At 33.2% G+C, this 26,384-nt stretch overlaps 2 protein-coding genes and 1 long non-coding RNA gene across 5 annotated transcripts; 1 reads left to right on the top strand and 2 right to left on the bottom strand.

Moving 5' to 3' along the window:
- Positions 1-610: 610 nt before the first annotated feature.
- On the bottom strand, positions 611-16,310 carry LOC124437637. Its single transcript, XR_006945788.1, has 3 exons — positions 16,297-16,310; positions 14,703-14,704; positions 611-1,043 (listed from the first exon to the last, which is right to left on the bottom strand). It is a non-coding gene; the product is annotated as an uncharacterized LOC124437637 (long non-coding RNA).
- Positions 4,046-19,362, top strand: LOC124437635 (integumentary mucin A.1-like). Of its 3 annotated transcripts, XM_046987607.1 has the most exons (6): positions 16,868-17,061; positions 17,677-17,733; positions 18,047-18,175; positions 18,548-18,680; positions 18,812-18,946; positions 19,259-19,362. In XM_046987607.1, exons 1-5 carry the CDS (start codon positions 17,001-17,003, stop codon positions 18,813-18,815), a joined length of 384 nt encoding a protein of 127 aa, XP_046843563.1. In that variant the 5' UTR covers positions 16,868-17,000; the 3' UTR covers positions 18,816-18,946; positions 19,259-19,362. The 3 variants fall into 3 exon arrangements, 1 of the variants encoding a protein (XP_046843563.1); XR_006945786.1 differs by lacking the exons at positions 16,868-17,061; positions 17,677-17,733; positions 18,047-18,175; positions 18,548-18,680 and adding an exon at positions 4,046-4,058; XR_006945785.1 differs by lacking the exons at positions 16,868-17,061; positions 17,677-17,733; positions 18,047-18,175; positions 18,548-18,680 and adding an exon at positions 7,987-7,999.
- Positions 19,363-21,682: 2,320 nt separating this feature from the next.
- Positions 21,683-24,345, bottom strand: LOC124435895 (NACHT, LRR and PYD domains-containing protein 3-like). The gene is made up of 2 exons (XM_046985828.1): positions 23,568-24,345; positions 21,683-22,673 (listed from the first exon to the last, which is right to left on the bottom strand). The coding sequence occupies exons 1-2, from the start codon at positions 24,341-24,343 to the stop codon at positions 21,683-21,685; spliced, it is 1,767 nt and encodes a 588-aa protein (XP_046841784.1). The 5' UTR covers positions 24,344-24,345.
- Positions 24,346-26,384: the final 2,039 nt, after the last annotated feature.

Genomic DNA, 26,384 nt, shown 5'->3' with positions numbered 1-26,384 from the left:
GCATTATAGAAGGATAAAACAGGAGATTTGTTAAAATAGACCTGTAAAATAGGCTTATAAGACATAGGGGTATTAAAACTTCAAGTTATTCAAGTGTCAATTATTTGAAGAAAATAAAGTAGGATCATTTTAAGAAAAAGTGATTACTAGTCGATTGTTCTAAAAAATTTTAATTAATTCTAGAAATAACTTTCATTCCAAGGCTACTATGATTACCAAGCAAATTGCAAATATTAATCCGTGGCTTTATTATGTTTTTGTATTAAAACAACTTTAAACAATGCGTTGGCATCAAGTTAGGTAAAAGAAACATCGTCAATAATGGTTTCTCCATGCATAATTAGACACAGTTCTAATCATTTACAAGTTGATCTAGTGAGGTCTTTTTCTTTTCAAAAGTTGGATTGCCTTCAATGAGAGTTACATTTGTTACACAAACTTCAAGTCTGCAAATGTAACACACAACATTTTTTCGTTCCAAAACATTAAAAACCCGTACGGCAGTTGTGGAGTCTCCAATTCATTTGAAAATGTTCATGCATGCTACTTGACCAAAACTTCAGGCTGGTAAAGTTTTGCTGCAAAAACAAGTAATGTATTTGATCATAGGTACAAAACTTTAATGATGATATATTTTGATTGCAATTTGTTGTTTAAAATGCATGAAGAATATTAAAATGTTACTAATTAAGGTGAACATGGTTCTCATACAAAAAGTATCATGATTTATACTAAATACATTGGGAGTACAACAAAAATCAATAATTTCTCAAGAAAAGAATAATTGTTTAACCAGTAATGAAAATACTTTTTTTAATTTCGTGAATATTTTCATCTTTCTTATCTTTCTTTGTGTCTCTGACTAAGCCAGCTACAAATTCAATGACAATACACATTATGGATGTACCAATTATCTAAATGATTATCTAAAGAAGATAACTTCCAAGATTAGGTTCATCAGACATTAATATACTTTCGTCAATTCCTTTTCTTGCAAGAGTTTTTACTTCATTTTTCGAGTTCATCTGGTTTGTCTTTTACAACTTAATTTTTCTTCAACATCTGCAACAATATACTCAACATTATTTATAAAGTATTCCTTCATGGTCTGACATACAATGCACACTTACACGAATAAAACACAAAATACACAGTCCACCAACACAGCCAATGCAATTTAAAATCACATCTGTGATATTCTTGTTTTCATTACAAAACATTTCTACATATTCACTTATCTTATTTTTAAAAAGATCTCCACAGTCCTGTCCAGTGTTAAAAGATCAAATGCTTGTTCAGCCGTGGTTTGCAATGCTGCAAGAACTTTGGCACAAGGTAAAAAACTTCCTTTAACAAGCATACTTCTCAACTTGCTTTCCTGCATATGCACACAAACCTGCTGTGCACGACGTTCAATGTCAAAAAGACCATCAATATATTAAGCTAGTAGATTATTATATCTGATAATCCAATACAGTTCTCGAGCATTTCTTCGAGAACAACTTAAGCAAATTACATCGTATAACAAAAACAAGTGCATCGTTCAAATGGCTTTCAAGTTTTATATATAAGTTTTTGCGTGATCAATTTTTGCCAACTCATGGTCTTCCGATAGTTAAAATCAACCGTGGATACCAATGACATGGCAAACTCGATAGTCATGAAGGCTCTTAGCAGTGCTGTAGAACTAAATTTATCAGATGGGGGCTCTCTTGACGAAGTTGAAGACATGAAATTATGAAAAATTACCCATTTCAAAGGTAGAAAGGGGGCGCCTCTCCCAAGCGCCCCCACTTTTACAATATTGGCTCTTATTTACATAGATGCACGATATTTCGTATTAAGGTCTTTAAAATGCATTGTTCGGTGTGGATAAACACCATTCATACAGCGAATTTGAGCCAGGGCCCACATAATATTTATATCATTACGGTAATGATGGATGACTCATGACTAAACAGGCTCGCCCTGAATAAGCTTTAAAACTTTAGTGGGTTATGTCTGTTTCGAAGCATGAGAGGACAATTGAGTATCTCCTGTTTACCAAGTCTTTCTGGATATGCGTTTGTAGATGAAATGCATTACGCATGAAAACTCAAATTGAAGGCAGAGTTCAGACCGTTTATAATATCACGTTTTACATGAGCCTAATGCGATTTAAACGACAGATAATGAGAAATTTTATCTCGTTCTCTTCTATTTTCAATGCATTTGGTGCATATAAAATGCAATGTTTGAAACCAGCCTAATGGCAAATATTCAGATAAGAAAATATAACAAAAACATTTTAGTTATCTTTATGGGTTGGTACAGAAGAAGAACCTTATTTTTTAGAAAGCTACTTACTCAGAGAAACAGATATTTGCAAAAAGGAAAAGTCAATTCGTGTGTCCAATATAAGATAAAATTGGTAAAAAGATTGAACGATTGCATATTTAAAAGCTGTCAACATCTGCATGCGTCTCTTTGCAACAAATTCATTTTTGATAGTTATGCTAATTTATACTTGTTGCGATAAGCATTATTTTAGTTTTGCCTTTATCGGAACTTGATGTTTAAGCTCCATTTTCTTTAGTTTAAAAACATTTGGACAAATCATGCCAGATCAGCTTTGTGAAAAATAGGGCAACTATATGGTTAAAGACGATTTACTTTTTATATCAGAAATTGGTCGCAAATGGTAACACTAGTTACCATTTCAATTTTGTCACTGTTTTAAATCCAAAAATATTTGCTACTATACCATTCTTCCTTAAACTTGTGAAATATGCTCTGTTCGTGCAAAAATTAGGAATTGTCGATTCATTTTTTCAGTATTTTTGCGAAAAACAAGTAATTAAAGTTCATACTTCAGCTAAGTCTTATAAAAAAATCTATGAAAAATTTTCATAGTGAAATGTAGAGCTTATATAAAACAACCCATCAGACAAGCATCGCATGCATGTGTATTATCTACAAAATTTTGGTAGAACAAACGTTTCTGTTTAAAATGGCACTTCAACCGGTAAACAAAAAATACTAACATCTCTATCGAAACACATCCTTCCTAAATGCATTCATAAAATTTTATTCATTGTCTGGTAGTCACACAAGACTTGCATTTCTCAAGTCAATGAAACGTGAGGGGAAATAGGCGCGGTGCAGCACTCCTCAAAAATTGGAAAATAAGAAATGCAATGTGTTCATAATTGTTTTAATATTTTGATGCTACGAAGAAAAAGTTTTGAACATTGAACTTGCTTGTATTTACTTCATACTTCAACACGATATGATTGCAGTATGAAAACGGTATAGATCAGCCCAGGCTCACCAAGTTAAATCATTGTTTCCATTTTGGAGTTTGTTGACCATTGATACAAAGGAAAGTGTGTGTGCAAACTACGTCTTGACTACCATGTTGGATTATTTTCACAAAGCATTTTCCTTTTTTGCTGTGCAAATGTAATCCAACATGAAGACAATTAATTTGTTCTTTGGGTCTTAATTAATTTCATATTAAATTTCTTAGTACCTTATGTCTGTCAGTGACAAACGTTGAGCTTAAGGAGGAGTCTCTTTTATTCGTTGTTTGTTGCTAATAACAGAAACACACGTACAAAACGGGACAATCTAACAAATAAAACATAATTTTACCCACCTATTCTCAACTTCTTCCATATATATTGCCTTTCTCTATAAAAGTTTTTGGCGTCGGGTATTCTTCAACATTTTAATTTCTGATAGACAATCATTATTCTGCTTTTTATTTTTCACTGAAAAACAAAAAACCAGAGAGCACAGAATTTGTAAATGACATTCCTGTCAGGATCATTTAATAAGCATTTACCAGAAAATACTTTCAAGTGCTACAGATCAAATTATAGCGTAATTATGAAGGTTTTACTCTTCCTTTGATGCTTACTGTTTGGCAATGTCATTGCTGATCATATCACGCATTTCCAAGCGATTTTACTTATAATTTAACTGCCTTTACTGAATTAATATACTCTTTTAACTGATGTTTAAGATAGGTATTGATGTTTTCCACGTCAGTCAAATTAGAGGTCTTATACACAAAAGTATATTTGGAGAATCATGCAGTGGCGTAGCCAGCACGCAAGTTTCAATTCTGCTATTAAAATTTTAGATTATTGGTATTATTCATCTCTTTAGAAATCAATGGTTTTAACAGTGAGTGAACACAAAAAATGTAACATAGCAGGACCAAATTTGTGGGCTGGCTACGCCAATGGAATCATCAAATATCTAAACGCAAACGATCATCATTTGAGTAGGCCAAGTTATATTAAAAAGGAAAATTGCGAACATGGATTATCAACACATGTTTGTATACGTAGAAGTTTAATTGTGAATGCTACTTACATAGCTCAATCATGTTGGTCAGTTTGTGCTGACATAACTGAAGCAATTTGAGGAAATAAGCCATTGAGTTAACGCTTTATATTGTTCAGTCATAGGACTGTTGGTAAGTTGAGGTGTTACTGGTATAGACTGATGCTTCCAAGTCATTAGCAGTATATAAATAGTAGTCATTGCACTATGAAAATTTGCAAAGTTTTTTTTTTATAAGTCTTTTTCCGAATCAGCTTTAGTGCACTTAGAGTGTTTTATATGTTTTTAAAAACAAAATAATACCTTTGGCGTGGGTCAATAAAGTATGACTAACCAAAAACAGATTATGAAATTTCATTTTTTATCAAGACGATTTAGCATTTTGTCTTACAATAAAGTATAGAAGTCTTGTTATAACGAGCTCAGGTCCATGAAATATATGCTAAAAATTTTTTTCTTGATTGCAGTTCGGGATTTTTTTTTCTTTTTCTATGTATTGTAAGCTTAAAGAGCATTTAGGAATTTTGAATAATAATCATACACTTATGGTCGTTCTTGAGTTCATAATTTCATTTGTATCGAGATATATACGACGATTCGCTTGATTGAACGACACAAATAGCTAAAACATTTTATGAGTCTTTGTGAGATCGCACGATAAAAATATTTTTTCAAAAATACTATAGACTAAGGGAAAACAGTTATGCATTAAGAACAAGTCAATTGATTTTTATGAATTAAATCACCTGTAAAATAACTGATTCTGGCTCTAACAGCTGCCAAGAACGTTTTGAGTATTGTAATCCTTTTCTTTATCTCACTTGTTCAATGAAGATTTGTTTTGTAAACATAAGGCATTATATTTTTTACTGAAACTGAAGCTTAGTACTTGAACTTTACCTTCTTTAGTTTATAGTATGTTTTTATTTACACTATAATTTAGTGCCATGAATTATAAAACAAGATGCATAAAATATATTTCGTCTAAATTTGGAAAGTGTTCATATAGTAACGTATTTTCTGTTTCATGAGTTTTGGTTTTTGTCCTCTTTTTTTAAAGATTGCCTTGATAACGTATTTAGAAGATGTTACGTGCACCAAAAAGTAAGGAATTTGCATGTTAATTCTTCACTTTTTATTTCATTCTTGCTGACGAGTAACTACCATTCATACATAATGTATTAAGCAATTATGCAAATTTTTTATAGAGTAAATTTGAGCATATGAACACATAAGTGTTTTGTGTGAAGTCTTGGTCAAACAATATTTTGTTTTCAAATAATGGATTCAGCTTTATTGACAAGCACTATTCTATTATTGCGGGACTCTTTCTAAATTGTGTTGTTATTATCAGTATATGGAGATCATGTCGAGTATGAAAAAAATTTTGTTATTTCGCTATGTTTCTATTGTCATGTGCTCAGTTATCAGTGGTTGTACTTGCTCATCCGTTGATTGAATGGGCCGCTATTTCCAAATTACAAGGAGAAAAATATCAAGTAAATGAAATCGTTTTTTTGGAGTGCTGTTTTTGGTACAATCTTTTTCAGTTCTGCTGCTGCTGACACTAAACGTCGAACGATTCTTAGCAATCAAATTTCCATTTTTTCATCAAAATAAAGTAACAAAAAAAGGTTAATAGGTTTTACAGCAATTCTGGAGTGTTTGATCCTTCTACTAGATAGTTTAGCTTGGTTCAGAATAATACCAGGCATGTTATTCCTTTGTCTTCCTTTGATAGCAGTTATTCTTGTTTACTTAAACTTTGAAATGCATAAAATTGCCAAATCAAAAGAAAGAAGAACTCCATGCACAATAACAACTGAAAATATCAGAAAACGAAAGCATCATAAAACATTACCAACTTTTGTGCTAGTCGTATGTTTAATGGTTTTCACACTTCCAACTACAGCTTGGTTAGCATACAAAACCCAGCTGTCACGCCATCCTCTATTGTTTAATATAATAGAAGTTCATTTTAGCCTTTGGAGTCAGACTACGATAGCAATGAATTCAACTTTAAATTGTCTTGTATTTTTCTGGAAAAATTCCATATTACGTCGTGAAGGATTAAAGATCGTGAAGAAACTACATTTTTGTAAAAGATGAATTTATTTGACAGTAGGTAAATGAAATCCAATATAACGTAAATTTGTTTTCAAATATAAAGAGTGCATAAAAACTGAGCAATTAGTAAAACCTCACTTAAGTAATCAGCGCAAAAATCCTAAAAAATCACTGGTGGAATAAGTGATTCGACTTGTAATTGTATATTTGACGGTAAAGTTTTCGCAAATAGTAATAGTTTTTAGAGTGAGAATTGTGTTTCGAAGAAGCACTTTTCAAATAGCTTGTGCACTAAAATGACTCCCCTAAAAAACAATTGGCACTTGTTGTTCAAGCTGACATAGTTTCGGGAAATTTGGCTAAAAGATACGTGAACTCTGGGCATTCAAATTGATTATTCATGTTTCAATTAATTTAAGCTCACATTTATACATAACTGATGAAATGATAAATTTATCTAAAAAAGAGAAATACAAAATAACCTGTAATTTGAAAGTTAACAAAAAAAATTTCGCTGCATTAGAGAATGTCTCGTATTGGAAAAGAAAAAATTCCGTCATGAAAATGTTGTTTAATGTAATCAGTAAACTAATCCATACGTATGCATAATTTTGCGTGTTCTATTTCTTTGAGACACTTTTGCACAAGCGCACTGGCTATGTTATAAGTAGTGTTTAACCACTCCTTTAACAGTAAAACATCAATCGAATATTTGCCATTCTATTTCTATTCGCCAAATATTATAAATTAGGGAAATATTTCTCAAAATCGTCCAAAATGCCATGACAAAATATACTCATAAAGAATACTCTGCGCTTTTTGTTGAGTAAATAATTATTTAATCTATTCAGCATCTATACTTTTTTTTATAGACGGGAGTTTATTTTAATAAAATATTTCCTTTAGTAGTAAAACAACAATCGAATATTTGCCATTCAATACGCCGAATATTATAAACTAGGGAAATCTTGGCCAAATCATTCAACACGTTATGACACATTATGCTTATCAAGAATACTCTGCGCTTAGCGCTGCTTGTGAAAAATTATTAAAATTGAATCTATTTAGCATTTATACTTTCTTCATAGAAGCAAGTTCATACTAATTCTTCCATTTAGCGTGTATTATTACGTTCTTTAATCTCCTTACCGTGTATTAACATATATATTTTCTTCCGTGCATGTTCTGAATGAAGAATATATTTAACCAGGCAAGTGTGTATATCGAATTAAATATCGTTGGCGAAAGGTCATTTCTGAAACATCTACTTTCCTAAATGCAAGCGTTGCCCGACCAACCTATATAGGATGAGAAGTTCAAAAGTTCAGTGATGACGATGCTTATATTTTTAATTAAATAGAACTTCCTGGAAAATGCGAGGCAATTATAAAGAAAGATACTTATAGTGGCAGCTCATGTTTTTATTGGTCATATATATAATATCTCAAAGGAAAATCTTTGGCACTAAGTTTTGTTGGTGTTAGGGCTTATGTACGTTTTCATATGGAGGCAATTGTTAATTGCTGTCCTTCAAGCTAGTGTTCAATACAATATCTTTGACGGCCATCATTCCTCATGATTCGACAAAATAATTACCAACGTCATTGTCTTGAAAATGAAATCTACTCCTATGGTGTGCATATACAAATATTCGTGTAAACAATCAGCTATCGATACACGAAATTTAAAATTGACCGTTTTATATTTCTCTTAATGCAACTGAATCTCTATAAAGATTAGCTAATCATATAAAGCTATAAAAATACATACCTGAAAGGTTTTTTAATCGTTTCAGGCGAAACAAAATTTTAGGAACTAAAATAAAAGAACAAAGGAATAAGTTATAAATAAAAGATTTTATTAACTAAACGTTTCAAAAAACCATTAAATAATATGCAACAAAATTTTTTTAAATAAAAAACGTGAGAAATCTGCAATCTCACCATATAACGTCAAGTAGTATAAGATCTGCATCCATTCCAGTCTTATAAGAAGGCAGACTGTTTCATCACTCCAGGTAAATCTTCCTTTAAGGAGCACACGAGACGATTGCATCAATTAAGATGATTGCACCGATTAAAATTATTGTATGAAAATTCGGCCTTAAACCTGTAGGACATGTTTCCCATCCCTTTATTGATGATTTAACAAATTTGCCACAACTAAAATATGTAAATGATCATTTGTCATATTTTTTTTAAACACTGATGAGAAGAGTGAGATAAAATTTTAATTTCACTGTACGTACAGAAAAATCAATTAAAACTTATGTAAATATGATCTACTGATATTTTGCATGGTTGTAGCTGATTTTCTGCTCCATCTTTTATTCTACATGTTATATTGTACTATTCAGTCACAAATAATTTTACTCTCTAAACGAATTTGAACCAAGGAAGTAAAACTTCAGCAATGGCTAGATATCTTGGTTTATTCATAACAGAAAGATATGATCATATCGTACTTCTTCCTATTTGAAAAATCTCAACTGATTTAAGATATCTGTGCTCAGCAACCTGACCTCCCATGATAACAAATGTATCTTCCGTTATAGCTGCACAAAATCTCCATATTTTTCATTCATGGTGGGTAACAAGGTAATCTTACCTTCACTTACAGCCATCATGATAACATTGTTAAGTATTTCTCGATCATCGTAGCCTCCAAGAAGAACAACTTGATCTTTCCATCGATGTGTTGCCATTCCAGCTAATGGATGAGGAAATCGAGGCATTGCTTTAATTTTAAGAGATCCTGGATCAATCTTTACAAGCTAGAGAGAATTTTGTCTTCCTTTCCATATCCTCCAAAGACGAAAATATCATCATTAATGATCTCAGCTCCATGGCTCAACCGTGATTCAGGCATATGACACGACACTTTCAAAATATGTGATTTAATACCAGTAACCTGCAATTCACATATAAGATCACATGATGTTCCTTTATCGTCATTATATCCTCCTATGTAAAAAATGCTCTGTTTGTAAGCAACAGTTGCTTATCTATATTCATCTTCTCAAAAATCTGAAAAATCACAGCTATCATTTTCTCCATTTCTTTAGTGATTGTCGAAAGAGTTTGCTTAATATCTTTCATTTTCCATCATTTCTTTATGTACTTTGGCATATTGAAAATATAATTCGACGAGATTTGGATTTAATTCGATCCTGTCTTGATGTTCTTTCTTATTCAATCGACTCACGTGTATTTAAATCATTAGAAATAATATGGTTTATTTCATCCAACTAAGGTTCATGTCCAATCTTAGTCCGTGATCTGTGCCTCAAAAATATGCTTTAAAAATGAGTTTCGTTGGACACCTCAAGGAAGGTCGCAAAATTTTCAAAATAGATAGAAAGTCACTTGCTGTTTGATATTCTTTTTATTGTCACTTCTAAAAAGCTGCAGTTTTTTAGTATTTCGCGGTTGAATTTCAAAATTCCTCGCTCCTTCAATTTTGAATGTCGCCATTTTTTTGTGCGGAACTCTTTGTATCTAACTGCCGTTGTCATGGTGAGGCAAATTTATTTACGGGCGCCATCTTGAAAGGTGGCAAAAAGGCGAGACTCTTAATAAAGTCCAAGTAAAATGTAAGTTTTAAATGAAGAATTCTGTCGAAAATTTTGGAAGCAAACCTAAACTGTCACCTTTGCACTTATGTATCAACATAGGAGAAGCCTGTTTTAGACCTAAATCTTGTCAGTGTTAAGAACTCATGGTTAAATCGTGCGCAACTTCACTTTTCGAAGGATAGCAACGCATCTTTCTATAAATTTTTCCTTAAACACTAAAGCTTGGTAAGAAATTGATCATTACCACTAAAGAATTTTTTGTTAATAAGCTTTTAAAGAGGCACATCATTATGCATAGGCCTAAGATAAATGCAAAAATTGTAGAACAAACATTTAGCAGCTTACAGCTATGTTACAGATTCCATAAAGTACATGCTTTTCTGATTAACCTGCTTTAAGTGATGCAAGAGCAAAAATAAAGTTTTAAAAGTATTGCTATCAGGCTATTAGACTCACTAAACACAAAAATTACTTTGATTCAATGTTTTGACCACTCTTTCTACAAGGTCACTCTACATAGGATAAGTGAAGTCCATTCTTTACTTTGGAAGAGTAGAATTCTGAAATTTCTCTTTTTAAATATAGAAGGACAACATTGTTTTGGTTTTGTAGAACCTACACTAAGCATTAAAGTGCTTGCTCACTTACTTCTAACAGAGGATCTTGTCTCCATTACATACCAATGTCCCAAAACCATCTTTAGTTGCTGTTTCCATGCATTGATTATATAAAGAATGACTTCAAAAATAATTCAGATATTTTTTATTTTAAATCAACATTATAAACTTTTATCAAAGGACACAGAGTAAATTAGTAAATTAGTATGTATAGATCAGAATCATAACTACATTTCTTGTTGAGAAATATATATACAGGATCACTTTTTCAATCAATGTGCCAGAACTCTTTCACTCTCCTTTTCATGGTATGACAAAGACAACTTTTATCTATGAAAGTCCTCGCTAATCAAATTTACAATAAAACAAGTTTCAACCCAAGCAAAAAACCCCAGCTTTCTGGCTTCTGAAATGGCTCACTGAAAAATATTCTTTCTTGAACTGTAAAACATGATCTTGAGCATAAAGCCTTAACTGAAGATTAACAATCATCACAACCTATGAAAGAGATTGTTGAAAAATACAAAAGTTTACCACTTCTGACATATTGTAAACAAATAGTAGCTAAGTTTGTTCTAAGAATCATATAATGTTGAGTTCTAGCTTGGTGTTTTGAGATTTTATGCTTCTTGACTGAGATTTTTAACTTCTTTTTGCAAAATACCTCTCAGTTGTATACAGAATGCAATAAGAATGACTTTAGCAATATTTACACTAACTCTTGATTAGCAATGGAAGTTTATGGAACTTACATTTTTGTACCAAGCTGCGCTTTGGCTTTTCCGTTTACAACCACAAATGGATATTACTCCTCCGGATGAAAATGGGTGGCAAACGAGTGACGGGAAACTGCAAGTCTGAAGTCGTATGGATGACCATTCCCCTAGCGCCGGATTCCCTACTTGATAACGTTCATTGTGGTTGTAAGACTAGCTGCAACGTGGCTGTAACTCCCAACGTTGTTCATGTAACAAAGCCGGAGTGAAGTACACGGATGTATGGTCGTGTACTGCATGCACGAATGTAGATATTGATGACGACAATGATGTTGAGGAAGAGGAGTTTTTAGATGATGACATTGACGACGAATTCGAGACAGACCTTTAAAAAAAGCGCGCCTTGTCTTGCACAATACGATTATAACTTTCAAAATATTATCTTCGCAACAATTGCTAAAATCCAACCTAATGCACGAGTGAAATATGTATTTCTTTCAGACATTTTATTTATGTTGCCAGTATTATCGTGCGGAATAGCTCTCTATTAGGTCTGACACTAGCACACAAAATATAAATAACATGAAGTTTCTTAGGGAAAATGGCGGATTTCGAAGTTGTAATGAGCTACAAATTTTAAAATTTTAATGTAATATAGCAATAAAACGGCAGCTTTTTGGAGATGACAAGAAGTAAAACTGCGTTAAGCATGTAAAAGTCGTTCTGTCTTGAATTTTTCACGACCTTCCTTGAGGTGTCCAACGGGAATGAAAGAAAATCGGTCACAGATCACGGACTATCTTGTCTCGTTTGCTTTGAGTACAACATTGTAGGAACCCTTTTAACATTCGTAAATTCAGGAAAACATTGACTGTCATAACAATTTTCCAGGGATATTTCCTCATCTTTTACGACGTTGTAGCGATTTGGATGGTCGAGGTTTTGTTAACAGCGGTATTATTTGTCAAGTCTTCGCCTCTACATTCTTGGTTACTTGGGCAAGAAGCCATTTGTATAAGTCTGCCAATTAATTCATAGGGCCAAAATCGTTGAAACGCAGAGAATCAATTATATTGTCGTGAAATTCGAGCAAGGCAAGGCGACATGTTTGAAATTAGCAGCTTTCTCTCGATATTTGATAAACGGAGTTGACAGAGAATAACAAAACGTAATTTGCATTATAGCTTCGTTTTGTCCGCATCGACATATCACAAAACAAAGAAATGAATCCGAAATGAAGGTGCAAGCTGTTCCATTAAGCAATTAAATTTATACACAAAATGTGTTTATATACAGTTGCGGAAAAGAAAAATTCTAAGTTTTAAGTACCTTATAGAAACTAGTGGCGGATTACTAATGACAAGGCCTGTAGACAAAGATAAAATTTTTGGTCTTTAAATCAGATAACTAATCCTCCGACTAAGCTCAGTTTTTAGATGGCACTTGAGTTCCTTGCGCTCCTTGCCTTCGCATTTCCCAGCTTATTTTTGTAAATCAAAGTATCGACAAGAAGAAATAAATTTAAAACTCAAACTGGGAAGATCCACAACTTCATGAGTTCTGAGCGTCTGCATTTGAACAATAGATCGTAAAGTTTTTAAATGCACAAATGGTCAAGTAAAGCATTTGAGTATTACGCAATGGAAAAAATGAAAAATTAACTATGTCTAGATACAACAGGCCTCTCGAAAGCCGCGGCCTGTAGGCTTGGCCTAATGAGTAATCTGCCACTGTTTAAGGTAATTGCGGCAGAAAATTACTCGTAAAAGTTTCTGAATTAATATTACTGTGCTGAGCCAACAACGCTGTAAAACTTTAATTAAGTACATCCTTCCTCATTCTACACTTGAAATATTCTGCGGTCAAATGGGTTTTGAGGCAAGCACACCAGCACTTTTCTCTTTTGTAGCACTATTATTTGGTCACTAATTTATGAAAGCAAAAATTGACTCTTAAATCCCCTCTGGGTAACATCTTTCTTTCTTAGCCCTCTAGGACCCGGACCTTTTTTAAAAGTTTGCACATATTTCATTTGGTGATTGTTGCCGTGGTGCAACAACGGGCTCTTTAGGCTGCATTTACACTATACCGGATTCGCTCATCACGACATCTTCATTTGCTTTAAAAACTAAACTGTTCTGCAAAAGCTAATTAAGCTGATGGATTTTGTCTATTTGATTTTGTTTCTGACGTTGAAAAACTTCATAGCCTTTTAATATAAAGAATATAAAACCTGCTACGATAGCAGGAATCTATTTCAGGTTGGTTTGCATTTTGCATCAATAATGTACGCAATAAACACCTTAAAACATTTAGTGTCATGTGCAAAGATATTTTTCTTTCTTTCTACCTCAACAATCGTATTTTCATACGAGTTCAGTGCGAAAAGTAAATATGGAAAAAGTGAAGACGACAAGAAAAGTTTGTCAAATATTGTTTAAGAAATAAAAGATGTTGACTAGGTATGCAAAGGCTTTTTCGCAGACCTTTGCATGGGAGAACTTAAAAGCATATAAATAACAATTCGAAACAAAAAAAATCAAAAAAAGCGTTTTAACTTTTCCTCTATAATTTGTTCATGATTGATTTGCAAATTCTCTTTAATTGATTGATTGATTTAATTGGTTAGTTTAAGATCAGTTTTGCACAGGATATGCAAACACAGCAATAGACCAATCAATTTATTGTGTCTATTTCATTGACATTATTGAAGTATCGTCGGATGTTCGCATATAACTCACCACCTGTTGTACGAGTTACAGCAGATTCACATAGACTACGTTGTTGAGCATTGTCAGGAACTCTAACTGTTTTCGTTTTCCTTTGTAGCTCTACCCATTCCATGTGAAAAATGGTAAGTAGCATCGCATGTTTTAGGTATCCAAAAGGCTTTGGAATCGGCTTAAGATGCAACATTGGGATTGTCATCGGTATAAAGTGTCTTCTATTTGGAGGCCAGACTTTTTTTCTGCTCAAAATGTAACAGCTCTCATATATTGTATAGATCAATGATGTAGATTATCTAAGATACTTTCATAATGTATTCTAACTAGAAATTTCCTTTCCCTTCCAAACGTATTCATCAAATCTGTATTGATCAATTTACTTCCGTTCCTTAATTGAAACAAAACTAAATTTTTGCATGTTTGAACATAACATCTCTTAATAATAAATCCCAAGACTTTTATTATTTTACCTTAGTTAAATAAATCGTTTGAAACTCTTTTAAGGACGATTACAATAATTTGCAGATGGTATACACATGTGTACATCTCATATGAAGGTAGACGCTTGGGTAGAAGTCTAATCTCTTTTTGCAACTTATTCTAATATCTTTTATATCGTACAAAATTACATTACCCAAATGGTATCAAGATTTCATTCTCTTTACTCTACGTCTGTACAGACTATGGACACTTTAATGTTCATTGCTTGGAACCTACTGTTAGAAGGACAGTAGTCAAAAAAGCGCGGCAAACGTGAAGTAGAAGATTATTTGATCAGTTGAAAAAAATCACAATTTGAGTTATTAAGGGCAAGTTATCGATTCATTCGAAGTCGCCTAGTCAAGGAATATGAAAAACACATACAGTAAACTGTATTACTTGTCCTCTTACCGTTGACAGGAAGTATTTTTAAACAGTCGAATATTATTCTTTGGAAATGAGCACTTATGTAAAAGGCGGAAAAAACAACTTAAGTTTGCGGTCGGAATGATTCATTCAGTCCTTTCTTCGTTATTGTTGCATGCGCCAAGCAAATAGAGGACGTGCTCGTACGCACGCAACACCAGTTTATGCTTCGTTATAAAATTAAAATTTCTGGAGACGCGATTATTTTGGGCTCGTGACTGGTACATGCCGTATTCTGTATTTTGTGATATTTGTTTAGCGATACATATACGAAGGAAAAGCATGTTTCTTAAAGATATGTTCTTGCAGAAGATCATAAACATTGTCACCATAAGTAGCTATTGTTATGATGATATAAGCTGATCAGTCATTCATGTAGATAATGGAAGGTGTTGTTAGCAAGTACTGGTCATTGGTAGATAAATATAAACTAGATGCAATACAGTTAAAGAGACTTGTAAATTAATGTAATGTTTTTGCTTATATCTACATCACCAAACAACATGACTGATAATGAAAAATACTAATAATACCAGCAATATTTAAAAGAACTAAAAAAACAGTTACAAATAAAACAAACATAAACAGTACTTGTTTCAAGTCTGTATTTATATTTTCCAGCAGATTTTACTCTGGCACTGCATATATCCGGAAATACATTAAAATTGAGTTCTTACGTTTGTTGCGATGATCGTATATGTCATCCAATGAAATTACAGAGTCAAGATTAAAGCCTATGAGGATTGGATTGCAAATTGTTTGAAAAGGAACATTTAAACTTTCACAAATTTTTTGATTATCTGAATGAAAAACGCTCCACAATACCCAGATGCGACTAGGCTCAGTTTTGCAAAGTTTTTCATCTCCTCATTTATCAATTAATAGAAGTAAAATGACATATTTGTATCAAAATCACACTCTTCAGTTGCATGCACAAAGATCTTTAATCGTGCATCAAATCATGCGTCAAATCTCTAAAACGTGCAGCTAGATGTAGAAGGCAACAGGACGTTTCCATTTATTCGTGATATATGTATCAAACAAGAATGGTATAATAAGTAGAATTCGAAAATCATAAGTAGTGAAATAATATTTCTTCGAAGCATTGAGTATTTGAATATTATCATAAAGATAACTGAAAACATACTAGTGTATAGTCATCCATGTTGTACTACTGCTTTTGGAAGTTGTTCTGTTAATAAGATACGAGCCCATGTTTTTACAGGGATTTAAAGAGGAATCTTACATGGCATATTAGAACTAGTAATAAGTTTTATATACTTAAATGGTAATTTTGTTGCGATATAGCACAGGTCTGCAGCGTACATACATTAACATAGCACCAAATGAGTATTCACACTCTGCGTGTGATTGTCTATGTCCAAATTTAAGAAATGTAAATGTAAATGCCTGTAACGACAACGGTACGTCGTGAACGAGTCTTAAAATCGTTTGAAATATCAAATCTTGTGCTGGCAGGCTGCCTTCGAAATGCAACACCCTCATGTGCTACTATCATTGCTTTATCTTTGCAAGGAATCTCCAGAAGTCTCAAACATAAGAAAGCTTTGTGAAGATACTACACAATACAGACAAGGCGGAGCGTGGACGCAAACTAAACCTCCACTCCTTTTAGTGCAGGTATTGGCTAGTTTGCATAAAGATGGTATTTAAACAATTTATTGCAATTGACTTGTATCTGATCATAAAATTAGAGTTTGTTCATGTCCTTTTAAACATATTCCTCGACACAAAATTGACCAATATTATCAAAATAACATGCTTGAGCATTACAAAGGAGATTTGAATGAATGAACAGCGCAGTTGCAGATTGTTGCCCATGCGAACAAAGCAGACACACAAACCAAATATTCAAGTGGTTGTCGAGCACCATATTCAACGAGTGTTGTAGCCAAAACCAACTTTCAACACGCCATTATAAATTCAAATTTAGTGCAAAGGAGAGTATAAAAAATCACGATAAGCAGAGAACCGACACACTTGGATATCAGTTGTGTGTTCAGTTCACTTCAAGTTCAAACTTTGAGATTTAGCAACAATTATGAAGGCGATCTTACCAACTTTCTTCACAATCCTTTTACTTTGTTTGGCATGCGTGTTTGGTATGTATGTTAAATTTTACCAAAGGCAGTCTGCAAAGCCTGCGTGGCAAGAAGGGGTGCAACAAAAATCCGTCCTTTTAGTTTGAAAATAATATGAAAGAAAATGCATTTTTTTAATTTTTTACTTGCTGTCGTGTCCACGTTTAGAATAATTGTTCGTATAATAACTTTAGTACAATGAGTCTTATCTGTTCGAGTTTTCTCTGATGTAGGTCTATGTAGTGGATTTAACATTTTACTATAGTTTTTCAAACAATTTAAAATCGTAATGCGTGCTTTGCTAATATTTAATTTTGTTTGGTAACTTCGTGTTTATACGTGGGATAATACATCGTGTTATGCGTGTGAGTGTCATATTGTTTAAGAGCATGGCGTGAGATCTGGCATGGATGAGTAAATATTACTAAAACTAGAATTAAGAACAGTTTTCAAGATAGTATTTATTAAGCACCTATGCAGCCCACGATGACTTCCTGCGCGTTCATTTCTCACGTTGATATGAAAGGCCAAAAAAGATTGCATTTTCTCTTCTAACCTCCTTCACGGCCAATTTCATAATAAATAATCTTTTTAGTCACTCATGATCATTTTACTAATATAACATTTACGTTCCAGGTCATTTTATCCGTGACGAGGCTGAAGACGAAATTTTCTCCCAAGATGAACAGACAGGTTCATATTACTCTTTATTACATATCATAAGCATAATCAGGGTAACATATCTAGGTAGCTACAAAATTCGGTCAATTTAAATTTACTTTGTAACTAAGACAATGTATGTTACAACATGGAGAGAGACTCCTAACTCCACTGCAGATATTTAAAACATGGCAAATCTCAGTCCCTCTTGTAATCAACAAGTAGGGCACTGCATATTAAGCATGCGCTTTTGTCCTGTGAATTTTCAAAATTTAGCACTGGATTTCACATGTGAATGGCGTCTTTGTCACATAGCTATTGAACTCCTTCTATCGAAAAATTTTAGGGAGTACTTGCAGTGCAGTAAAAGCCAGAATAGATTGTGGTTACGTGGGAATAAAACAGTCGGAATGCGAACATAACAACTGTTGCTGGGATAGCAGCAAGCCAAAAGACTATTTTTGTTTCTACAAAGGTAAACAAGTAGCATTACAATACTATACACAATCCTTCATTGGGAAAGCGAAACAAAAGGGTGTAGCTGCCATGTCTTTGTTATAATAAATAAAGAAGCACGGCACAGCACTGTATGGTATTGTATATTGTAGAAGAAGAAAATACCAAAATCGGAGGTACATTAAGGCACATACATAAGTTAAATATACCCCTATTCAAGAACCATGACGTTTTCGCACTAACTAGCGACACAAACCAAAATGGTCGTTTATAAACCCACTTTCGATTGAAAAGCAATTTACTTAACCTCTTTTTTGCTATTTTAAAGTGAAATTTAAACACCCATATATTTTATTGCAAGTCTTGGTACAGGGTATTTATTATATTTTAGGCAGCGAGTGCAAATCGGTGGACCCGACGCAGCGATTAGATTGCGGTTACTATGGAATCAAGGAAAAGGAATGTTTGACTAAAGGCTGCTGTTGGGACAAAGCTATGAAGGAGTTCCCTGGTGTTTTACCAAAGTATACAAACATTTAGTCATAAAAACGTAATATCACTGTAATCTTCACATTGTTGCAAAGTTTAAGATGTTATGCAAAATTTCGACCATTGCAGCTATAAATATTTAAACTATGGATTCACACACATATAGGTAGTGCTTGCGATGTTGTAAAACCACAAGACAGAATTGATTGCGGATACTTAGGAATAGATGAAAGCGAATGTGAAAAGAGAGAATGTTGCTGGGATAACAGCATACCTGGTGTCAACTACTGTTTTTACAAAGGTATAGAGTTTTCTATAACAGCCAGTGTTTCATGCTTTACGAAGTAGTGTGTTTTCTTTGCATAATTCCTTCTGTTGAATCGTTAGAGAGACTACTCAAAACAAATGTTTGACAGCCTGTCATATAACGGTTGCACGAGTAACAAAATAACAAAATAACCGCATGCACAATAATAGCAGTTGACCAAGTGTTCATCATAATAACAATCCCAAGATGCAATTGAATTAATACTATCTAATAATGCTAAATATTCCATAACTTATGTCAACAAAGTCAAAACGTGAAACTAATTTTTCTCAAAATGTTTTGTAGGAAGTGTTTGAACGACGATTTCTGGTACAAGGAACGATGTAGTACATTAGTATTGTCAAATTAACTATGGTTGTTGTAGTCAAATATATTCTTTTACTGTGGCATTGTTGTCTTGCATTAAATTTGCTAGTGTACGAGGCATTTGTCTTTTGTGAGAAAGCACACGACTTAATATAGACACACTATGTTTTACACAAACAACAAGCATGAGAATTTTATCATAGCATGACTTATTTGTTACATTGTGCTGCAAATGCAATTTCATTGCTAGCATTGTTCATTCAAGCGATAAAACCAATCCAAACGCGAGCATTTTACGCGCCTTGTGAGTTTATTCTGTTGAATACATTCATGGTAGGTCAATTTGCGCTCAATCAAAAGTGATCCTCTTAATGGCTGTTGCTGAGTCGGACATGAAATAACGAACAATAATAAGGTTTTATCTGCCTTTTACGTGAATCTTACAGTTAGAGTTCACCCAGTTTGACTAAGAAGCTTTTAGACGAAAGATTTGAACGAGTAACAACATCACTCGCCTATCTCTGAATATTTGCAAAGTTTCTTCTATTTGAACTCAAATATTAATTTGAAAGCTTAAACCATTACGTTACAGACTCAAACTGAAAAGTAAAAACTGTTGCGTTTTCTTCAAATATATGAGCCTGAATTACGGTTTGCGTCTTACTGAAGTGCTATCATGACTTCATTTAGCTGTGACTCGTTTTTTTGATTTCTGACATTGCTTTGTTGCTTAATCGAGGCTAAACTTATCTCACCCAAGTTTTTTCAGTTTGTTCTTTTACTGACCCGTACAGATGATCTACAAAACAGGCAATACCACAAGGTATGTAAGTTTACCGTTGACAGTGCTTAGATAAGATAACAGAATCAGAGCAGGGAAGTGGATTGGACGATTGAAACAATACAACGAATGCCAGTCTGGAAGGAAGTAGGAGCAGTTAAATTCAAAATGCGTGAAAGGCAATTTTTAGTCAGAATATCATTTATTTTGTGCAAAAATCATGAAATGACAAACGTAAATAATCAAAAATTACATTAATGAGATTAAAGCTCCCATATATCTTCTAACACACGCAAAGGGGAAGGAATGGTGTTAACTTTTGAAAATCTTTAAAGAAACGTGTACCACACAGATTTATAATATAGGGAGGCATCCCATTCGTAATCTGAACTTTGAAACACTTTGCAGCAAAGGTATGATAAGTTTAGTATTGAACAAGCACATAGTGCTGACATTTTCCATAAGCACTTTGAAAACTCTTTTTAACTTTAGAGGAACGCCAGAAGAATTTATGAGGCTGTGTGTACATTAGGATAGCGTGCATTAGAAATATAAGGTATGCTAGTGATTTACAAGGAAAAACATTATTGCTCAAAATCATTACTTTAACTATAAAGCTTATAACAAAGCTCAATTTACAAAACTAATCATGTCTTACGTATGTTTGCAGTATTATTTGCATTGAAGACGAGCAAAGAAAAGTGCTAAGACAATATTGTAATATGTAAATAATCATTATAAAGGTTTGTTCCCAACTCTAGTTTCTATCCACAAAAAAGGAAACTTGCGTGTACGTGTCACTGAGATTTAGGGTAAGCAAAAAAACAAATTGATAACAGTTTAACATTAAAAGAAAATGAACCCAAATAAATGTTTAAAGCCGAATGGCAATTATCTGAATCGCGACTGACAACTGGTGCCTATCTTGACTTTGAATTAACAAGCTTTTTCATGTATCACAATGCCACAAGACCTTAAATTTGAAAAACCTCAAAATCGATAAAAGATGACAGCTTTCAATTAATTCCTGTTTTTCGAGGTTTTTCCAAGCTATTCAAAACGTTTGCTTTGTTATACGACATCCAAGAAGTCCTACACCAATAAATTTATAATCCTCACTTTTCAAGGTTTCACTAAAGCATTTAGCACCTTCATGTATTACCTCAATATCATTAATTTTCAAATCAATAAGCTTACAATTCTTATTTTCTAAAGCTGCACTAAGATCTTTAGCACCTTCATTAGTCATTTCTACACCCCCTACATACAGTTTTTTCAGCTTGCAATTTTTGCTTTTCAAAGCTTCGCTCAGATATTTGATGAAATTAGATGTAACAAAACTACCACTTATAGCTAATTTAGTCAGTCTACAATTTTCATTTTGTAAAGCTCGCTCATATTTTTGGCATCTTCCTCAGTCAATTCAGCACAACTTATAAGCAAGTTTGTTAATTTGCATTTTTCACTTCCTAAAGCTTTGCTGAGATGTTTCAGAAAATGATCTGTTCGTTGAGAAATGTGAATATTCAGAGTGGTAAGTCTACAATTCTCACTTTCTAATGCTACACCAAGTTCTTTAGCGCTTTCTTCAACGATTTTAACTGTCCTTATGAGCAATGTTTTTAGTTTGCAGTTCTCCTTTTCAAAGCTTTACTAAGATATTCAACACAAAGATCTGGTAAATTAGAACTGTTAATTCTTAGAGAAGTAAGTTTACAGTTCTCTGATTCAAGAGCTTCACTAAAATCTTTCATACCTTCATTGGTAATTTGTAAAATGCTAACATTCAATTTCGTTAGTTTGCAGTTTTCACTTTTTAAGGCTTCACTGAGGTATCTAATGCAAAGATCGGTTGTATAGCTACCACAAATACTTAGTTCAGTAAGTTTACAAAATGGATTACTTAAAGCTTCAATAATGCATTTAGTAAAATGATCAGACATTTTATAATTATGGATGGTTAATTTAGTCAATTTGCAATCTTCGCTTTGCAAAGCTTCACTAAGGTATTTCGAAGAGTTATGTTCTAGTTTTGTGTTATAAATGCTCAATTCAGTAAGTTTACAATTTTTACTTTTTAAAGCTTCACTAAGAACCTCGACACCTCCTGTGGAAATTTTAGTTGTTTCGTAAGTTAACTTGGTCAGCTTGCAATTGGAGCTCTTTAAAGCTTCACTCACATATTCGGTGCTTTTATTTGAAAGATTAGATCCACCAATCAACAATTCAGTAATTGGACAGTTTTCGCTTTTTAAAGCGTCACTGAAATGTTTCAAAAAATAATTACCAAAATCACATCGTAAAAACGAGATTGAAGTTAGATTGCATGAGGCGTTGTTGGATACAAAGCTATGGTTATCAAGCATTTTGCATTTATCAAATACGATTTTTTTTATGTGTCTACATTCAGAGAGAAATTTGAATAATGCATTGCAATCAACTGGCGTAAAAGAGACATCACTTATAGAAATTTCTTCTGTTGCACTTTGTAATTTTGCACAAACTGATCTGATTACATCCCAGTCTTGTAATTCGTAAAGGCATTTGATGCCAAGAAAGCCAAGGGTTTTGCTACCATAGCTAGATTTTAGATGCAAGACCCATTTTGCAAGTCTAGAAATCCAAATACAGCATCATTAATCATTAATGTTCAATTATCAGAAAAAAACCTCAATGATTTCTCTTTAGCAATTTAAAAATTGACCATTGATTCTCTGGAGTCCATGCAAAGTAAACGTCTATATATTAATGCATCAAGCAACAGTCTATAAATTTCATATCTAAACGGGATCCACATTTCCAAATTTATTTGCAAAAATGACCTTTAATCATTCGTTAGATTCAAATGTAAGCTTCTGTCTCAAGGTTTTTACGGATCAAGTAATCCATTGGAAAAATATCAAAACTTCTAAGTTTCGAAAAACCAAAGCAAACAGCAAATATTATGATATAAATTTTTAATCAGTGCAGCTAAATCAAAACAAGTTCATGAAAACAGGTTCTTGGTATGTAAACGAAAATTACTTCTAAACAATCACCAATATATTTCAATTTTGAGCATTATACACAATGATTTGAATTCATTATTGTTAATTATTCAATTTAAAGATTACTTCATATGCAATACTTTGAAAGTTGAACAATTCTAAATATAAACAAATTGTGCATCAGTATTTTCATACGAAACTATACGAATTATTAATTTTGCATCTATAAATAAAAATCTGGTAATACCATATAATCACATTTATGGTTAATCTCAAATTTTAACAATAATCTTTGAGAAAATACGCAAACATTTTCAAAACAAATTTTTGCATTCTAGATTTTGATTTAACCTCATTGTTTTTCATATTGTAGTTCATAACAAAACCGGAGTAAACAGAACAAATACGAAAAAGCAGTAAAATGAGAAATATCAATGGTATTTTCAAATGATCAAAACTTTAAATAAAACAATCATTGGCATATTCATAACTCTAAAAATCAGACGTAATAACGCTATACCTCATTTGAACATCATCGATATTCAATCTTTTATTCTCTTTCTTCGAGTCGCCAACTAAACCAGCAACAAACTCTATCACCAAATGCCATTTAGGATCTGCCCGATGATCATCCAAAAACTTTCCAATGCTTTTCCAGTCGTCAACAACGCACCATGCAGCAAGAAACTCTTGAAGAGTCAAATGAAGAAAGCAAAAATAATTACGTCTTTTGTCTGGTATTTGGTGAAGTAAACCACAATTGACTACATTTTCAAAGCCTGTAAGGTGTGTTTCATCAAAAATCAATTTCCCTTCCTCCATTCCTTTTTTTGCAAGTCTTTTCATCTTCTGTATTTCATCATCTAGCTCGCTTGGTAAAGGCTTTATAAGATAACCCCTGTCTGGCTTCGGTATTGATCCTGATTTGCAGCGTGGATGGTGTCTCCAGAGTAAGATTTTCACCACTCTTTTGTATAATTCCGTGATAGTCTTTGGAATATCCTCAGCATTATTGATGAAGCTTTCCTTCAAGGTCAGGCAGATGATGTAACAGTTAACGGGAATATAACACAAGCTACGAAGTTCTAGAGAACTGTCAATGCAATCGAAAATCTTTCTAGCAGTACTCTTGTCTTTCCAACAAAACTTGAAAACATATTCCTTAATCTGATCCTCAAAAAATCCCAGGATCTCCACAGTCCTTTGAAACCTTAGTAGTTCAAAGGCACGTTGCGCTGTGGGCCGCGATGTTATAAAAACAGTAACACCAGGCAGCAATCTTCCTTCAACTAACATACTCAGTAATGTAAACGCTGGCATTCTAGCATCAACACACACTGAGCCATCAGTTTCAAGACGTTCGTTGTCAAGAGCAAGTTCATCAAAACCGTCAAAAATAAGTACTGTTCTATCAGGATTTAACAGTACAAAATCATAAATTTGTGCAAACTGTCCAACAGAGTACCCATCACAATCTCCTAGCATTTCTTTAAGCGTCATGTCGTCTTCTTTAAACGAACGACATCGCATTAAAAGAACAATTTTATCATTCCAGAATTTGTCCGAAGTATTCTTCCATTCATGCATAAGCTTTCTCGTCAACATAGTTTTACCAATTCCTGGTCTTCCTATCACTAAAATGGATCGCGGATACAACTGATCTTTCTTACTCTGGACTGGCAAAAATATTTGTGTCGCACGTGTGATTTTTACAGCATCGTTTCTAATTTTGAGATGACAATGGAATATTTCATGCCTTTCAAAAGTGTCTGGGTAAGACTTTCTTAACTGTCTTTCAGCTTGCATTACAACGTTTACATAAACATCCTCAACATTTCGCCAGGAATTTGCATCATCTCCAAAATCCTCGTGTATTTCAAATATTTTGTGCGTATAAAATTTATGTTTGAGTTTTTCCAACCACTTACTTTTGCGCTTTTGTAATAAGTAAACCACACAAAATTCCTGCTCTGTCATCATGTAACTGTCATTGAAAGGTAAATACGCCAAGTAACACAGCTCTAAAGTTGTCAATATTATTACGATGACATCAACAAATGCAACAACCCAGATCAAAGTTTCGCTTTTATCACCTTTCGGATTCTTGCAATCAAATGATGTGACGTTGTGTGAGAATAGAAATTTGTGGTTTGATGAAGGGTTTTCTTTCATATTAGGATGCCATGAGCAGGAGTAGTCGATTGGAAACTTTGCTGAGAAAAGTATGGCAACAAATATAGACAATATGACATGCCGAGCAACCAAATAAAAGATGTAAATCAGAAATGTGGAAAAGCGAGATGCATTTTTGCTAGACAGAGGAGTGTCTGGAAAAACTTGTGGAACTAAGGCTTTATCACTTTCATCAACAAATTCTTTTAGATTGGGCTGAGCATATTTTTCAACTCTATTCTTCACTAGATATCCATAAATGAGAGTCGCAAGTAAAAAAATACCGAAGTTTAAAGTAATGATGAGAAATAACGGGAAGTTTATATTTATCTCTTCCTTGTATTTTCTCCAACAATCTGATTCAATATTTCTCAATAAAGATTCATCTTTAGTAGTTGGTATCACCCCTCTTGAGCAATAAAACGAAGTAACACCATACATATTGATTGAAATACCGAGAATTATCAAAAGGAATGTACCAAAGAAGACAAGCAGTAGTCTTTCGTATACGTTGAATGACTTGTGTGGAATATATTCAAGGCATTTATACATTTTTCGTTTCCTGTAAAAAGCAAAAGCACATTGATATACATCACTTATCAATTTTAGTAATATTGAACCAGTTCTCCATTTTTTAAACGTAATCAGTGTGTTCATTTTCACCAATTTATTTCTATATTTGTACTAAATTGGATTTTTCCATATCAACATTTTGTCACATGCCAATCACTTTAGAGACGAAATTGCTAAGAAAAGCTTAGGTTAACGAGTGTACAGCATGTAAAATGACAGGTCATGAGTACTCCGGAAAATTAAGCGAAAGCGATATTAGCTAGCTACATAGCTAGAAAATATATCTTGCAATTGCTTACCACACAATCCATAAGAGCTCTTGCTAAACAAGCTTAACTCATGAATAAAATCCTCCATTTAGGCCCGTTTCAAACGCTTTTACATGAGGCGAATGCATTAAAGACAAAAGAAAATGGGATAAAATGCCTTATTACCTTTCGTCTAAAATGCATTCGGCTCATGTAAAATGTGATTGAAACTGGGCCTTACACTGTTGAAGTTCTTCCATTGAAGTTAATTGCTCAAAGCTTGATGAGGCTCCTCCTGTCGTTTATCACAAACGCCCTCTTCTACGAAAGCCCATTGTATCTTT

Source organism: Xenia sp. Carnegie-2017, unplaced genomic scaffold (genome assembly GCF_021976095.1).
Source record: "Xenia sp. Carnegie-2017 unplaced genomic scaffold, XeniaSp_v1 HiC_scaffold_16, whole genome shotgun sequence".
In the NCBI taxonomy this organism is placed as follows: Eukaryota; Metazoa; Cnidaria; class Anthozoa; order Malacalcyonacea; family Xeniidae; genus Xenia; species Xenia sp. Carnegie-2017.
The sequence above is the reverse complement of the archived record's forward strand: the minus strand, read 5'-3'. Positions and strand labels throughout refer to the sequence as shown.